This window comes from Rana temporaria, chromosome 5 (genome assembly GCF_905171775.1).
Source record: "Rana temporaria chromosome 5, aRanTem1.1, whole genome shotgun sequence".
In the NCBI taxonomy this organism is placed as follows: Eukaryota; Metazoa; Chordata; class Amphibia; order Anura; family Ranidae; genus Rana; species Rana temporaria.
The window spans coordinates 32,541,610-32,560,220 of NC_053493.1; the positions used below are offsets into that span (position 1 = coordinate 32,541,610).

The following is an 18,611-nucleotide window of genomic DNA, read 5'->3' on the forward strand; positions in this document are numbered from 1 at the left end:
AAAAATCCACCACACCCACAAGTGTCTCAGATGATAAAGATTCTTAGAAGGCGGAAGGTCTTCAGCAAATCGGGGATCCCAGTCAGAGCCGTCTTAGGCCTCGTACACACGGACGGACTGTCCAATGAAAACGGTCCGCCGGACCGTTTCCATCGGACATGTCCGCCCGGAGATTTCTGTCTGATGGTTGTACACACCATCAGACAGAAATCCGCGTGTACACGATATGCGGTGACGTGGGCGCGCCGTTGCCGCGACGATGACGCGGCGACGTGCGCGGCCCTGGAAGTTCAATGCTTCCACGCATGCGTCAAATCACTTCGACGCATGCGAGGGATGGCGGCCGATCGGATGGCGTCTCGCTTTTAATCCTTTAATTCAGTAAGTTTGGACAAGTGTGTAGGGCAGAAGTCTAGGTGCATGCTGTCCCAGGATAGGGACTCAAACTGTTAACCCCTTCGCTGCCGTGTCACTGTTCTATTTTCAAATACAGGTTAAATCTGAATATTTGGCCTGAAGATTACCTAAAATATTGTACATTTTTTCTGAAATCCGAGGACTCATAAAACAATATGACGGTAGTAGAAAAAAAAACATTCTCACAAAGTTATTCAAACATATAATTTCACTAAAAAACAAACTAAAGTAAATCTTATTGCAAACAAACCCAATTTCATCTCCAATAAAATTAGTACTTTTAAGAGACAAGACTATGTCGAGTAAACCGAAAACAAAGAAGTCATGTCTTACAATTAAAAGCGCTCAAATAAAAGGTGAAAAAATGTGATACCCAAAATTGTCTTAAAACAGAGGTCCGCCCAAAAAAAAAACAATTTAAAACCAGCAGCTACACGTACTGCAGCTGCTGGCTTTTAATAAATGGACACTTACCTGTCCTGGAGTCCAGCGATGTCGGCACCGCAGCTTATGTTTCCATCAGCTGTCGGGAGCTGCCGTCCCCATTGCGGGTAAGGGAACGCGGCAGTGTACCCTATTGGCTTCATGCCGGGAACCCTACTGCGCATGTCTGAGGCTCCGCTCCTCTTTCCCACTGCCCCGGCAACCAGGGGAGGAGGAGGGAGCCCCAGCGGTGACGTCAATAGCCGCGGCTGAGACTCCCGGAGGTGGGAAAGGATACCTGTCAAAGACAGGTATCCTGTCCCCCCTCCCCTCCGAAAGGTGCCAATTGTGGCACTGGAGGGGGGAGGAATCACATGAGCGGAAGATTCACTTTTGGGTGGAACTCCCCTTTAAGGCAATGTTTTAAAAACCTTTACAGGTCACCAGTTTAAAGTTACCGTGATATTAAAGTGTTACTAAACACCCAACAGTAAAATCAGTCTGTATATGGAGTAACACATGCTTGTTATACTCCCTGTGGAACCTAAGGGGTTAATCATATGCATTGTGTAAAAAGGCTGTTTGATCCCTTCTTCTCTGATCCTCCACTACTTGCACTGTCCCCAAAACATGTTCGGACAAGACACAGTTAGTGGAGTCAGGCTGCACATGCTCAGTTTGGTGAGTATTGCTAGAGAGTTATTTTTTCCTTGGGAGGGTGCATGTGATCATCACAGGGCCAATAAGCACTGTCCAGACAGAGGGCCAGGGGTCATGCATCCCCATAGGACCGTCAGAGGAGAATGAAAACTCCTCCTACAAGCTTTAACCAGACACTGATAGAAGTCACAAGACTGCTATATACTGCTCATGAGAAAAGGTATTTAGCAGTTTAGATTTACTAAAATAATTGCATTTCCATGTTCTGTGTAATGTGGGAGACCAGATATAGTGGGCCAGATTCACAAAAGAGATACGATGGAGTATCTCAGATACACCATCGTATCTCGGATTTTTACTAGTCCTATCTATGCACCGGATTCATAGAATCAGATACGCATAGATAGGGCTGAGATCCGACAGTGTCACACTGTGTTACACTGTCGGATCTTTTTTTTGATTTAAAAATGGCGCTGAATAATATGTAAATCAGCGAGATACGCGAAATTCACGAACGTACGCGGACCCGACGCAGTGTTCTTACGTCGTTTCCGTAGCGCGGTACCCGTCGTATACTTACCCCTGCTAAAAGCAGGGGTAAGTATTGTTAAGTATGGCCGTCGTTCCCGCGTCGATTTTGAAATTTCCTACGTCGTTTGCGTACGCTGATTCACGAACACGCGCGTCGCAAGTCCCGCTCACGTCGCAACCACTGACGTCCTATTGACGTCAGTGGGAGCAATGCACGCCGGGAAATTCCCCGGACGACGCATGCGTATTTAAATCGGCGTGGGAGCGCGACTGATTTAAATATGACACTCCCCTAGCCGCGGAATTTGAATTCCGCTGGGGGAGTTAGGATCCGCCGTCGCAAGTTTGGAGGTAAGTGTGTTGTGAATTTGACACTTTCCTCACAAACTTGCGAGGGCGGATCTTAATTCACATAGGTTACACGGATCTAAAGATCCGCTAACCTTTGTGAATCTGGCCCAGTGAGTGCAGAGTCCTGGGTTTAGTAACACTTTAAAGTATAACTAAATGCAAAACTTTTTTGTTACTTTTGGATAGAGTGGAAAAGGATTAGAACCCCTGTCAGTTTTTATCGCTGTCTGTGGCCCCATTATGGAAATTCATCCTCTCCATTTGTCCTGTTTACCATTATAATTAAAAGAATGAAAATAAAAGAAAATCCCAAGTTTTGCATTGTTCCCAGCAAAGTAATAGAAGGGAAATCTTCTAATTGGGACACTAGTTCTGGTGACCTGGGGTTTTTAGCTATGGGACAGGAAGTAAAGGGAAATCTTCCTAATGAGACAAGGATGGCAAAAATAAACCTTACCGAGTATAACTAAGATCCAAAATGGAAAAACAAGGTTTTGCCTATAGTTCTACTTTAAGCACAATTTTTTTTCGGTAGTAGTTCTCTTAAAGTAGAACTATAGTCAAAACGTTATTTTTCTTTAAAAAAAAAAAAAAAAAAAACACACGTTATACTTACCTGCTCTGTGCAGTTGTATTGCACAGAGGAGACCCGATCCTCCTCTTCTCAGGTCGCCTGCTGGTGCTCCATGCCCCCTATGGGGGCAGCCTTGCTCCCAAGGCTGTCCTCTCTTTGTCTGTCCATGCAGACACAGAGTGGCTTGGCCCCGCCCCCATTCTCTCCTCATTGGTTCATTGGCTCCCACAGCTGTCTCGGCCAATGAGAGGGAGTCCCGGAACTGGTGTTTTTGTTTTTACCTTCATGCATAGAATATATGAAGGTAAAAAAACTTGAGCCTTTACAAGCACTTTAACTGTAAAGTAATTGTAATCTTAGGCAATTGCCTTCTAGGTACAAACATGAGTCCTAGGTGTGTGTATGCTTCCGTGTGTCGGTTCTTAATTTTTTTTTTTATATATTTATTTTATAATTTTAAGACAATATTTTTTGGACTTAAACTTTTTTTTACTTCAGCTGATGCAATTGTAATCTGTAGGTGAAGGGAACGCTTTATGGAGACATTGAAGGTCTATTATATCACTGATGTTTGCCTACACTGAGGCCAGACATAAAGGGCCAGATTCAGATAGATCAGCGGATCTTTAGATCCGCGTAATCTATCTGATTTAAGATCCACCGCCGCAAGTTTTAGAGGCAAGTGGGTAATTCACAAAACACTTACCTCCAAACTTGTGGCGGCGGATCGTAAATCCCCCGGCGGAATTCAAATTCCGCGGCTAGAGGGAATGTAGTATTTAAATGCGCATGCGCCGTCCGCAAATTTTCCCGTCGTGCAATGCTCCCAATGACGTCGCTATGACGTCATTGGTTTCGGCGTGAGCGTAACTTGCGTCCAGCGCTTTTGTGAATCGACGTACGCAAACGACGTAAAAAAAAAATAATTTAACGCGGGAACGACGGCCATACTTAACATTGGCTGCGCCTCATAGAAGCAGGGGTAACTATGCGCCGGGAAAACCCTTACGTAAACGTCGTAAAAACACTGCGTCGTGAATTGGCGTATCTCGCTGATTTACATATTCTCGGCGTAAATCAGCGAGAACGCCCCCAGCGGCCATTTTTAAATTGCAGTTAAGATCCGACGGTGTAACACAGTCGCATAGATATGACCGGCCTAAGTCAGAGATACGACGGTGTATCAGGAGATACACCGTCGTATCTCTTTGAGAATCTGGCACAATGAGTACACAAAGTAATTGTTGTGCAGCTTTCCTGGCCAGAACCAGCCAGGATCTAACAGCTGTGAACTCAGGGGTGCTCAAAGCTCAGGTGGTGGAACAGCAAGGACCTGCAATTCAGAAGAAGGTTGAATTCCCTTCGGTGTCATTCAAGTCCAAAGAGGATTGGCGATGAAACACCGAGCAAAAAAAAAAGTCTGCAGGGGGCAGTCTTGCACTTTTTAAATGTTTAAAGTGATAGTAAAGATTAGTTTTCTTTCTTTATTCAATGAACAAACATGTTATACTTACCTCCATCGTGCAATGGTTTTCTACATAGCAGTACCAATCCTCTTCAGGTCTCCCGCCGGAGCTTCTGGCACCTCCCCCTGCGCTCTCATCACTGGCTGTGATTTACAACCACTTTAAACTTCCTGGGTAATGTATTAAAATTTTTAATAAAAATAAATAGATATATTTCTCTCTCGATAGATATATCTATACCTCTATTGATACCTAAATATATATACCGTATTTTTCGGACTATAAGACACACTTTTTCCCCCCAGAAATATGAGGGAAAATGTCCCTGCATCTTATAGTCCGAATATACTGTATATACTGCACTGCCCCACACCGCCGCTGGCTCCGCCCCCTGCCAACGCTCTCATCTCCTCCTGCCGGAACCTCTGGAAGAGAGGCAGGAGAGCGGGGGACAGATTTTCCAAACCCCCCTGTTCGCCAGGCGATCTTCCGGCTGGTTCCCTAGAAAGAAAAAAGAGCATTCGGCCGCTCGGGCTGTTCTGTTTTCTGCTAGGTGGAAGAGCAATGTAAAGTAAGGTTGCATTTGTGGCATCTCTCACTCTGTGTTTACTATGGGCACTCTGCATTTATCTAGGGTCACTCTGCATTTATCTAGGGTCACTCCGCATTTATCTAGGGTCACTCCGCATTTATCTAGGGTCACTCTGCATTTATATATGGGCAATGGTCACTCTGCATTTCTTTGACAATGGTCAGACTGCATTCCATGGGCACTGAAAAAAATTTTAGTACACCATTTGGTTTAGAATATTTTTTTTTGTGTTTTCCTCCTCTAAAACCTAGGTGCATCTTATGGTCAGGTGCGTTTTATGGAGCGAAAAATACGGTATATAACTTTTAGAATATCAAAAATGGCAGCCTATAGTTGTCTGATAACATTTTTCTTTTAACAAAGTCATCAGTTATAAATATATAATTTTCGACAGTTTGGTAAAATCAAAAAAAGCACAACATACTGCGTCATTTCTTCCAAAAAACGTATAGACGGCGTACAGATAGTAATCAAACAGCTGTGACATGCAGTGAATCACATCAAAGGCGATAGGTTTCAATATAGTCATCATCTGCATATACTTTCCTAAAGAAAAAAGAAAGAGAAGATTAATTATTGAGAACAATATAAGGAGGGAATATAAGAGGGAGGATGTCGTCGTTAAAGAGTAATTCCACTTTTGTTCCACTATGTCCTGCAGACCGATTCTTAATAGGAGGGTCTCTGTGTTCATTATAATCACCTGGTGCACCCTAAGTGTTCTGATGAGAAAAACTGCATTGTCTGCAATTGTTTATTAGTATTTAACATCTTATGACTGGCTGTCATAGTGGTCACCCGACTGGCTGTCATAGTGGTCACCCGTTCCATAGTGGTCACCCGTCACCCGATCCATTAAGTGCCAAAAACTGTGCCAGGGGCGTGCAAGGCACATGCTCTCGGCACAGATTTGTTTACATTTTGGTACGCAAATATTTGGCCTCTCAGCGTCAAGGCCCACCCGCCATAGGCTGAATATTTGCATACTCTCGTAAGGGCCGGTTCACACTGCTGCGATGCGGGAACCCTGCGAATCCACTGCGGGTTCTCGCATCGCATGTTTCACACTGCCCTATGCGAACTGCTGGGAGTGTCAGTTAAAAGTTAATGACACCCCCAAATCAGTTCACATATCGCAGTGAGATCTGCAAACTCGGACAGGAATCGGATCACATGAGTGTGAACACCCATGCGATCCGATTCTGCTGCGGACAAAAAAAAGCGTCCTGTGCGAGTTTCATGCAAAATCAGCCATCTTTATGGCTGAAATTGCATCGCACAGAGATCGCATGCGATTTTCACTGCAGTGCGGTGCGAATCACATCCGATCTCTGACATCGCACCAGTGTGAACCGGCCCTAAGAGGATAAAAGGGTTCTAAAGGCTGAAGGGTTTTCACCTTCATGCATTTATGTATGAAAATAAAATTCACCCGCAGCACCCTTTAAAACTTACCTGAGCCCAATCTCGGTCCAGCGATATGCAATAGAGCCTCAGCTCTCCTGGGTCTCTCCCTCCTTATTGGCTGAAAATCAGAAGCAGGAGCCATTGGCTCCTGCTGCTGTCAATCACAGCCAGTGAGGAGGGAGTGGGGGCGGGATTGAGCTATACCCTGTGTCCCATAGACACATAGAGGTGGCTTGGCAGCGAGCACGCAGCTTGCTCTGTGGGCACTCAGCAAAGGGCTAGAAGTGTCAGCGGGGGGAGTCGAGAAGAAGAGGCTTGAGGCTGCTCTGTGTAAAACCACAGCTCAGACCAGAGAAGTATAATGGGTTATTTTTTTTTTAAACAAACAAGCATTTAATATCACTTTAGCCCTCGTAAAGTATAAACAGCATTTGGGGGGGGGGGGGGGGGGGGTAGGAGGCGTTCTGTACACAGATCGCCTCCAGGTTGTCAGATTGCATTTTACAGAAAATTACAACTCTGCAGATTGAAAATAAGAAAGCTAATTTTTTATAACATTAAAGCGTTTGTTAACCCCCAAAAAATATATTGATCCCGTCTCTTTAAACATGTTATATAGCACAGTACTTGTGCTGTGTGATTTGGCCCCTTGTAACACCTGGTTGATCTGGGCAGTTTCTGCCCTCCCCTATGTAAACTGACCACGGTGCATCATGACTGCTGAGCCCTGACACCGTGGTCAGTTTATGTGCCTCCGTCATCCGCAACCTGCCATCTGTAGCTCTCCTCTCTGCTCCTGAGTCCTCCTCCCCCTCCCTTCTCTGCCTGTCGGCTCTGTGTGAGAGCCACCCCTCCTATCACTGTTCCGAGCAGCTCGCACATTACTGCTCTCAATCGCTGCTAGCCCCTCTGCTAGGATTACATGATATACGGTATATACTATATGCCATTTTCCAAAATTCTTCTTCCAAATATAATTTTTCTTATCCCTGATCAGCGGTCATGTTACTACCCAGCGCAGTCTTTTTTCCCGCTGTATTTATTACAGAGGGAGGGGCTGAGCTCTCTCTTGGAGATCTGCCGGGTGGTCACATGACTTCCCGACGCAGTCTTACTCCGATGTTTGTATTACAGAGGAAGGTCACGTGACCACCTGGCAGACATCAGAGGGGGAGCACAGCCCCTTCCTCTGTAATACATACAGTGGAGAAAGGCAGCACCGGGCGGTCACATGTCCGCTGATCGGGGATAAGAAAAACTGTATTTATAAGAACAATTTTAGAAAATGGCATATAATATATACATCATGTAATCCTAGCAGAGGGGCTGGCAGTGGCTGTGTGTGCACCGCCTTAAAAACCCCTTTAAATTACAATATGGCTTGCATAGCACTTGTATAAGCTATATTATTTTTTTCATAAAAGTGAAGTTACTCTTAACCACTTTCCGCCCACCTTATGCAAAAAGACGTCGGCAAAGTGGTTTCAATATCCCGAGTGGACGTCATATGCCATCCTGAGGATATTGAGCCGGGGGCGCGCATCGCGGCAATCATTGTTACAGGGTGTCAGTCCCCGCAACACCGATCTAGGTACAGAGTCTCTGACGGAGACTCTTTACCACGTGATCAGCCGTGTCCAATTACAGCTGATCACGATGTAAACAGGAAAAGCCGGTAATCGGCTTTTCCTCACTCGCGTCTGTCAGACGCAAGTAGAGGAGAGATGATCGGCTGCTCCTCTGACAGGGGGGGTTTGTGCTGATCGATTATCAGCACAGCCCCCCGAGGATGCAGACACTGGACCACCAGGGATGCCCACCAGGGATGACAATCACAAATAATGGATGCCAATCAGTGCCCACAATGGATGCCAATCAGTGCCCACAATGGGCATCACTGATTGGCAGGCATTATTGTTTGGCACTGATTGGCATCCATTAGTACAATACATACATTAGTACGTTAGTGCCCAGTGCCCATCCATGCTGCCTATCCGCGCCCATCCATGCCGCCTATCCGTGCCCATCCGTGCCACGCCTATCAGTGCCGCATATTAGTGCCCATCAATGCCACCACATCAGTGCCACCTCATCAGGTCCCATCAGTGCCGCCTTATCAGTGCCCATCCGTGAAGGAGAAAACGTATTTATATACAATATTTTATAACTGAAACAAAAAAAAAATACTTATTTTTTCTAAATTTTCAGAAAATTTGCAGAAAATCCCAGAGGTGATCAAATACCACCAAAAGAAAGCTCTATTTGTGTGAAAAAAATGATAAAAATGTAGTTTGGGTACAGTGTAGCATGACCGCGCAATTGTCATTCAAAGTGCAACAGCGCTGAAAGCTAAAAATTGGTCTGGGCGGGAAGGTGTATAAGTGCCCGGTATGGAAGTGGTTAAAGTCTGACGAGAGAGATTTAGGAGAGTTAAAAATCTTAGAAGAGGGAAGAAATAAAATATTAAATAAAAAATAAATAAAAAAACTCTGCAAACAGAGACACAAACATAGACAGACCACCGAAGTCGTTCTCTGGGGCCATTACACCAGTCATAATAGATTTCGATTTTTTGCTTTCTTAACCACATTGGACATGTTGTACCAGAGCAGAATTATAATCTTTAAGGCTGATTACTTAGAATACAAGTACTGAATAGAAAGGCATTATAAATATCAGATGTATCAGTTAGAAATAATGGAAGATAATAAGGCAATTCAGACAGCAATTTCTCACAAATAAAGAAGACAAAAAAAAACATGACTGAGTGCAATGATAGTGCAACATCCAAACACGCAAATATATACACTCCATGTATGGCCAAAAGCAGTGCTATCTTAATAGCATCACAAGCTCCTGGAAAAAGTAATGCATTGTGGCCCCGACCAGCCTGCATCAGGTTCCCCCATCAAAGTGCCATCTTACATCAGTTGTGTCCATAACAGTGCCCCCTTTCATCAGGTTCCCCCATCAATGTGTCCCCATCACAGTGCTCCCATACATCAGCTGTCCCCATCACAGTGCTCCCATACATCAGGTGTCCCCATCACAGTGCCCCCATACATCAGGTGTCCCCATCACAGTGCCCCCATACATCAGGTGTCCCCATCACAGTGCCCCCATACATCAGGTGTCCCCATCACAGTGCTCCCATACATCAGGTGTCCCCATCACAGTGCTCCCATACATCAGGTGTCCCCATCACAGTGTCCCCATACATCAGCTGTCCGGATCACAGTGCCCCCATACATCAGGTGTCCCCATCACAGTGCTCCCATACATCAGGTGTCCCCATCACAGTGCCCCCATACATCAGCTGTCCCCATCACAGTGCCCCCATACATCAACTGTCCCCATCACAGTGCCCCCATACATCAGCTGTCCCCATCACAGTGCCCCCATACATCAGCTGTCCCCATCACAGTGCCCCCATACATCAGCGGTCCCCATCACAGTGCCCCCATACATCAGCTGTCCGGATCACAGTGCCCCCATACATCAGGTGTCCCCATCACAGTGCCCCCATACATCAGGTGTCCCCATCACAGTGCCCCCATACATCAGATGTCCCCATCACAGTGCCCCCATACATCAGCTGTCCCCATCACAGTGCTCCCATACATCAGCTGTCCCCATCACAGTGCCCCCGTACATCAGCGGTCCCCATCACAGTGCCCCCATACATCAGGTGTCCCCATCATAGTGCCCCCATACATCAGGTGTCCCCATCAAAGTGCCCCCATACATCAGCGGTCCCCATCACAGTGCTCCCATACATCAGGTGTCCCCATCACAGTGCTCCCATACATCAGGTGTCCCCATCACAGTGTCCCCATACATCAGCTGTCCGGATCACAGTGCCCCCATACATCAGGTGTCCCTATCACAGTGCTCCCATACATCAGGTGTCCCCATCACAGTGCCCCCATACATCAGCTGTCCCCATCACAGTGCCCCCATACATCAGCTGTCCCCATCACAGTGCCCCCATACATCAGCTGTCCCCATCACAGTGCCCCCATACATCAGCTGTCCCCATCACAGTGCCCCCATACATCAGCGGTCCCCATCACAGTGCCCCCATACATCAGCTGTCCGGATCACAGTGCCCCCATACATCAGGTGTCCCCATCACAGTGCCCCCATACATCAGGTGTCCCCATCACAGTGCCCCCATACATCAGCTGTCCCCATCACAGTGCCCCCATACATCAGCTGTCCCCATCACAGTGCTCCCATACATCAGCTGTCCCCATCACAGTGCCCCCGTACATCAGCGGTCCCCATCACAGTGCCCCCATACATCAGGTGTCCCCATCATAGTGCCCCCATACATCAGGTGTCCCCATCAAAGTGCCCCCATACATCAGCGGTCCCCATCACAGTGCCCCCTTTCATCAGGTTCCCCCATCAATGTGCCCCCATACATCAGGTGTCCCCATCAAAGTGCCCCCATACATCAGGTGTCCCCATCACAGTGCCCCCATACATCAGGTGTCCCCATCACAGTGCCCCCATACATCAGGTGTCCCCATCACAGTGCTCCCATACATCAGGTGTCCCCATCACAATGCTCCCATACATCAGGTGTCCCCATCACAGTGCCCCCATACATCAGGTGTCCCCATCACAGTGCCCCCATACATCAGGTGTCCCCATCACAGTGCCCCCATACATCAGGTGTCCCCATCACAGTGCCCCCATACATCAGGTGTCCTCGTCACAGTATCCCATACATCAGGTTCCCCCATAACTGTGTCCCCTTACATCAGGTGTCCTCATCACAGTGTCCCAATACATCCGGTTCCCCCATCACATTGCCCCTTACATCAGAGTTGTGCCCCCCACCCCTCCCCCATTGTACTCTCAGATCAGAAATGCTGTGCCCACCTGCAAGCTCCTCCATCTCCTGCACTCTCATTCAGTCATGTGTGCCCATATAAAACAAAGGCAAACCATAGTGCTCTCCGCTAATAACATTTATTAAAACTGTAACTTGGGGATAAAATACTCACATACAAATGTGAAAAACATGCACATGATCAATAATGATGTGAACGGAGAAAGCGTCCTGAAAAGCGACACCTCACACCTGTACGCGTTACGCTTTCTGATGAGCTGCTTCAGCAGGATGAAGAAGCTAGTCAGAGAAGAAGCTCATCAGAGAGCGTAATGCGTACAGATGCAAGGTGTCGCCATTCAGGGCGCTTTCTCCGTTCACATCATGATTGATGATATGCATGTTTTTCACATCTGTATGAGTATTTTATCCCTAATTTACAGTTTTAATAAACGTTATTAGCAGAGAGCACTATGGTCTTCCTTTGTTTTATATGGCCACACATGACTGAATGAGATCCAGGGAGGAGGTGTGAGCTGTCTAGGGGCACTGTGATGAGGATTCTTGTTCCCGAAAAATCCTGAGAGATATTACCCTAAGCGTGTGTGACTCTACATAAGGTCTACATAGTGAGAACCCGGGAGTAGGTCTGTCTTGTCCAGGAACAACAAAAGGAGTTGTTTTCCAAAGGCATCCTGAGAGATATAATCACAGGCGTGTGCGACTCTGTAGCGGGGTCAACTTTGGGAGGTGAGAAGGTATTCCAGCTAGAGGTGATGGGCATTGAAGTCACTGGAAATGTATGTACTGTCACTGAAAGTTGCACAAACGGTGGAATATTGTTATATTTGGACTTTTTATTCCTCCAATGGCAGCGAGCATCCATTCTTCACCCCTCTTCTTCCGGGGGCCACGAACTCCGGCTCTGTGACTGACCGCAGTCGCGTAACGTCACTCCTGCACATACGCACGGGAGCCGCCTTTAACGGCATGACCCCGACTTGAACCGGCACAGCGTGCACTTTCAAGTTGAAGGCGTTGCTCTGGGAAATTGCAAATATCTCGATCGTTTTTCGGCATGAAAAAAAACGACGTTTTTCAGCATGTCCAAAAAACAAAGTTTTTCCAACTTCATCATTAAAAACGACGTTGCCCACACACCATCGTTTTTGAAAAATGATGAACAAAGCGCGGTGACGTACAACACGTACGACGGCACTCTAAAGGGGAAGTTCTATTCGCCTTTGGGCTGCTTTTAGCTGATTCCTTGTTAGTAAAAGACGATTTGCGCTTTTCTGTCTGTTACAGCGTGATGAATGTGCTTACTTCATTATGAACGGTAGTTTTACCAGAACGAGCGCTCCCGTCTCATAACTCGCTTCTGGGCATGCGCGGGTTTAAAACGTTGTTTTAGCCCACACACGATCATTTTTTACAACCCGAAAAACGACATTTTAAAAAACTACGTTAAAAAATGCAGCATGTTCGATTTTTTTTTGGGTCGTTTTTCAGAAGCCGAAAAACGATGTGAAGCCCACACACAAAGGTTTTAAATGACGTTTTTAAAAACGTCGTTTTTTTTAATACAGAAAGACGATCGTGTGTACGCGGCATAAGTCTCTGAGATATTGCAAGCACCTACAGGCAAATCTTAATCTAGGCTTACCTGTAGGTGTAAGTTCTCCCTGAGGGTTTACAGCCACGTTAAACCTATAAGTAGGCTAATTACATTATATATCGATTTCACATTATTATATGGATTATTGCACTGATTATATATTTTTTCAATATTTAAATGAAAGTTTTTCATGCATAGAGTTCAGCTTCCATGGCGGATACTTGGTGAAATTCCTCTTTAACCACTTGCTTACTGGGCACATATACCCCCCTCCTGCCCAGGTGAAATTTCAGCTTTCGGCACTGCGTCGCTTTAACCAACAATTGCGCGGTTGTGCGACGTGGCTCCCAAACAAAATTGACGTTCTTTTTTCCCCACAAATAGAGCTTTCTTTTGGTGGTATTTGATCGCCTGTGCAGTTTTTATTTTTTGCGCTATAAACAAAAAAGAGTGACAATTTTGAAAAAAATACAATATTTTTTACTTGTTGCTATAATAAATGTCCTAATAAAAAAAAAAAAAAAAAAAAAAAAAAAAAAAAAAAATTTTTCTCAGTTTAGGCCGATGCGTATTCTTCCACATATTTTTGGTAAAAAAAAAAAAAAAAATCGCAATAAGCAACTGGTTTGCGCAAAAGTTATAGCGCCTACAAAATAGGGGACAGAATTATTATTTTTTATTATTTATTTTTTTTACTAGAAATGGCGGCGATCTGCGATTTTTATTGGGAGTGCGACGTTATGGCGGACACATCGGACACTTTTGACACATTTTTGGCGCCATTCACATTTATACTGCGATCAGTGCTATAAAAATGCACTAATTACAGTATAAATGTGACTGGCATTGAAGGTTAACACTAGGGGGTGAGGAAGGGGTTAAATGTATCCCTGCATTGTGTTCTAACTGTGGGGGAAGGGGACTGACTGGGGGAGGTGACTGATCTATGTCCCTATGTACAAGGGACACAGATCGGTCTCCTCTCCAGAGATAGCACCGCTGCCTCTGTGTAAAACGGCAATGAGAGATGATCTCATATGTTTACATATGAGATCATCTCTCATTGGCCGCACAGATCGCATCGCAAACGGCCACTCTGATTGGCCGTTCGCGGCGATCTGTAATTGGCTGTGTTTAAGGGACACGGCCAACACAGAGTTTCCCCGCAAGAGCGCGCGGGGAACGCCCAAAGGGGCGGACGTCAATTGACATCCACTTGGACTTTCGGATCCGCGCTGTAGCCGTCATTTGACTATAGCGCGGATCCCAATCGGTTAATAAAACAAATAAATGAAATGATTAATTGCACGGGCAATGCGCTTTCCTATAAAAGACAGCTGCAGCCCTCCCCCAATGACTGCTCTGCTTGTTCTAATAACTGTAACAAAGTAAGACAGTAATTCCAATTTCAGAATTTAATTATGAAAGAGACAGAGCGTGTTTACATTACCTGCTTGCCATTTCTCTGTGCAGACGTCTCGGAGACGGGTGGCATAAATTAAAAGGGAAGCTTGTACAAGGTAATTAATCGGCAACAGGCTTCTACTTACCAACAAGCCTTATTACATTGAGCGTTGTGTTGGTAAGGATGGGCGCATTCATCTTGTTCAGGCTGTAATCAGATCGCTTCCTGCTGCGCAGGGTCTCTCTCGAAACACTTCATTAAGACGCAAAGAGAAAAAAGTAAAAGATCAGAATTAGTATGGAGTGATGATCTCTTGGATTTTCGGATATTGAAATAAAAAAAGATCCAAAAGCAAATTATCCCCTACTTGTGTAAAATTATTCATAGAACGGAGGTGGCGGACAGAAGATCTGATTGTCACTTGATCACTCCAAAGATGGCATCACCAGGCAGTCCAATATGGAGTGAGTGACACGGATATAGCAATGTGGGGGCGATGGGAACACTGGACTTTGTGGAATGCATAGTGTTGTATATGCAGCAAAGAGAAATAATTCAAGGGATGTTACACAGTTCACAATTGAGCGTTTTGCATCTTGTAGCTATAATGAGGGAAAAAAGTATTTGATCCCCTGCTGAGTTTGTACGTTTGCCCGCTGACAAAGAAATCATCAGACACATTTTTGGGACCATTGGCATTTTCACAGTGGAAAGTGCTAAAAAAATGCACTGATTACTGTGAAAATAGAATGGCAATGATTGGGTTAACCACTAGGGGGCGCTAAAGGGGTTAAGTGTGTCCTATTGTGTTTCTTACTGTAGGGGGGGCGGGGCTGGACGTGTGATGTCACTGATCGTCGTTCCCTATGACAGGGAACAGACGATCAGTGACAAGCCACAGAGAAGAACGGGGAAGGTATGTTTACACATACCTCTCCTCGTTCTTCAGCTCCCGTGACCGATCGCGGGACACCGGCGGTGATCGGGTCCGCAAGCACGGTCATGGAGCTTCGGCCTGGGTCCCGAGCGCCCCGGCGGCGGCACACTCACGAGCCACGTGCCATTCTGTCAATGTATATTGCTGTGTGGCGGTCCTTAAAGCGGGAGTTCACCCATTTGTGTTTTTTCCCCTGTTTTCCCCATAGATGGATGCTCGTTTTGTCTAGGGGAATCGGCAATTTGTTTTAAAATATGATCAGTACTTACCCGTTTTCGAGATGCATCTTCTCCGCCGCTTCCGGGTATGGGTCTTCGGGAGCGGGCGTTCCTTCTTGATTGACAGTCTTCCGAGAGGCTTCCGACGGTCGCATCCATCGCGTCACTAGTAGCCGAAAGAAGCCGAACGTCGGTGCGGCTCTATACTGCGCCTGCGCACCGACGTTCGGCTTCTTTCGGAAAATCGTGACACGATGATAGATGCGACCGCCGGAAGCCTCTCGGAAGACTGTCAATCAAGAAGGAACGCCCAGTCCCGCAGCCCATACCCGGAAGCGGCGGAGAAGATGCATCTCGTAAACGGGTAAGTACGGATCATATTTTAAAACAAATAGCCGATTCCCCTAGACAAAACGAGCAGGAATCTAAGGGGAAAATGTGTTCTCCATGGGTGAACCGCCGCTTTAAGTGGTTTATGTTCTTCTTGAGTCACTCCTTTGTTGCCTTGGCTGTGTGTTTTGGGTCATTGTCATGCTGGAATACCCATCCACGACCCATTTTAAATGCCCTGGCTGAGGGAAGAAGGTTCTCACCCAAGATTTGACGGGACATGTTCATAGTCCCTTTGATGTGGTGAAGTTGTCCTGTCCCCTTTAGCAGAAAAACACCCCCAAAGCATAATGTTTCCACCTCCATGTTTGATGGTGGGGGTGGTGTTCTTGGGGTCATAGGCGGCATTCCTCCTCCTCCTCCAAACACTGCGAGTTGAGTTGATTTTGGTTTAATCTGACCATAACACTTTCATCCAGTTTCCTCTGAATCATTCAGATGTTCATTATCAAACTTCAGACGGTCCTGTACATGTGCTTTCTTGAGCAGAGGGACCTTATGGGTGCTGCAGGATTTCAGTCCTTCACGGCGTAGTGTGTTACCAATTGTTTTCTTGATGACTATGATCCCAGCTAACTTTTTTGGAATGCATTTTTCTGGATATTTTTGTTATTTTGTCTCTCACTGTTAAAATAAACCTACCATAAAAAGTATAGACTGATCATTTCTTTATTAGCACTGTGTGCGGCCCGCCTCCCTCTCCAAGCACCGCTCAATCCCCCCCCCCCCCACGTTCCTTCAGCGCTGGTTAGTAGAAAGAACAGCCTAGGGGCATGTTAGGGGTGGGGGCGGGGCTGGATGCGGTACTGCCGATGACGAGCTTAAAGTGGATGTAAACCCACTCTCATCCTTTCTAAACTACTGCCATAGTGCTGATCTATAAGGATATAGATGCCTCCTGCATGTATCCTCACCTGTCACATGTCTCCCCTCTGTCTGTTATAAGAACTGAAAAACTTCAGATTCTGTGGGTGGATCTGTTGTCTGGAGCTCTGTGGGTGGAGTCGTGATGTCAGTAAACTCCCCGCCCTCCTCTACACTCCCCTTGTCAACATGCATTTTTTCCTAAGTATTCCTTACACAAAATTCTGCTATGAGCACTAACATCCAGTCAAAATCCAGAAAAGTAACCACATGACTTCAGAAAAGGAGTAGGGGGGGGAATAAAAAATAATGCCTGTCTGAAGCTAGTGCATGAGATATGTAAATAACCTGTCACTCACAGTCAGGGGGCAGAACGGACTAAGGTTTTTCTCTGTAAGTCTGTTTTATTTCACTGAACAATAAAAGAGGATTGCTCAGAGCTGGATTAACTCTGTGTGGCAAGACTGGGCACAGATGATAGGAAATCTTATTCACTACATTGTGACATAAAAAAAAACAAAAAAAAAAATCGGGTTTACATCCACTTCAAACAAATCGTCGCTCTTCCCACCCGCTCGGGTCTATAATTTTTCTGTACCCGAAAATTTTGTCTGCGTGATAAAGCAGGGGTGAAGTCGCAAATGCGCGGTAAAGCCCACGAACAGCTGTCCGCACCAGAAGTGACACAGTTGAGATTTTTCATAAGTCCAGGAATTTTTTCAAACACCGGGACCCGCAGAATGGCTTGTGTTGTAGTGAATGGCAGCAAAACCAGGACAGCACGCGTGCGCCCCCTACCTGGAAGTGCAGCAGGGAGACTTGAATACAGCAAGTCTGCTCTAGGTGGTCTGCAAGTGGATACCAAGCTGACTTTATTTTGTAGTTACATTACATAGTTACATAGTTAGTCAGGTTGAAAAAAGACACAAGTCCATCCAGTTCAACCACAAAAAAATTAACAAATAAAATAAAAAACACAATACAATCCCATATACCCAACTCCATACCCACAGTTGATCCAGAGGAAGGCAAAAAACTCCAGCGGAGCATGATCCAATTTGCTACAGCAGGGGAAAAAATTCCTTCCTGATCCCCCGAGAGGCAATCGGAATTACCCTGGATCAACTTTACATAAAAATCTTAGGGCCAAATCCACAAAGATCCGGCGTAACTTATTTTATTCCATTTAAGTTACACTGCCTTAAAATTTCTACCTAAGTGCCCGATCCACAAAGCACTTACCTCGAAATTTTGGGCTGTGTAACTTAAATTCCGCCGGCGCAAGGCGTTCCTATTGTCATGGGGGCGATTCCCATTTAAATTAGGCGCGCTCCCGCGCCACCCGTACTGCGCATGCTTGTGACGTCATTTTCCCGACGTGCATAGCGCGAAATTACGTTACGACGAGCTTTGTGGATTGCGACGGGTCAATAAAGTTGCGTCGGGAAAAAAAAAAGATACGGCGGAAAATTGCATCGCTGGACAGAAAGGTCTGCTTTTACATGGTGTACTAACTTTACACCTTGTAAAAGCAGCCCTAATTTGCGTATGCAAACTAAAACTTACGGAGAAAAAACGAAGCTGAAAAGCTTCGTGGATCTCCGTAAGTGCCAATTTGCATACCCGAGGCGGCATTTCGACACGAAATGCCCCCAGCGGCGGATGCGGTACTGCATCCTAAGATCCGGCAGTGTAAGTCCCTTACACATGCCGGATCTTCTGCCTATCTATGGAAAACTGATTCTGTGGATCAGTTCCATAGTTAGGAACAGGGATACGACGGCGTATCAGCAATTACGCCGTCGTATCCCTTTTGTGGATTTGGCCCTTAGTACTCGGTTATTTTATGTACATTTAGGAAAGAATCCAGGCCTTTCTTAAAGCGGAGTTCCACCCAAAATTGGAACTTCGGCTTATC

The 18,611-nt window shown here is 45.9% G+C and overlaps 1 protein-coding gene across 1 annotated transcript in view; it reads right to left on the reverse strand.

The window, feature by feature from the left end:
• The window catches only part of VPS50 (VPS50 subunit of EARP/GARPII complex), a 302,084-nt gene that overhangs the window by 29,664 nt on the left and 253,809 nt on the right, over window positions 1-18,611 (reverse strand). Inside the window, exons 20-21 of the mRNA XM_040352336.1 lie at window positions 14,430-14,536; window positions 5,439-5,560 (exon numbers count right to left, since the gene is read on the reverse strand). Coding sequence (XP_040208270.1) covers window positions 5,439-5,560; window positions 14,430-14,536 — 229 coding nt within the window. The remainder of the gene's footprint in view (window positions 1-5,438; window positions 5,561-14,429; window positions 14,537-18,611) is intronic.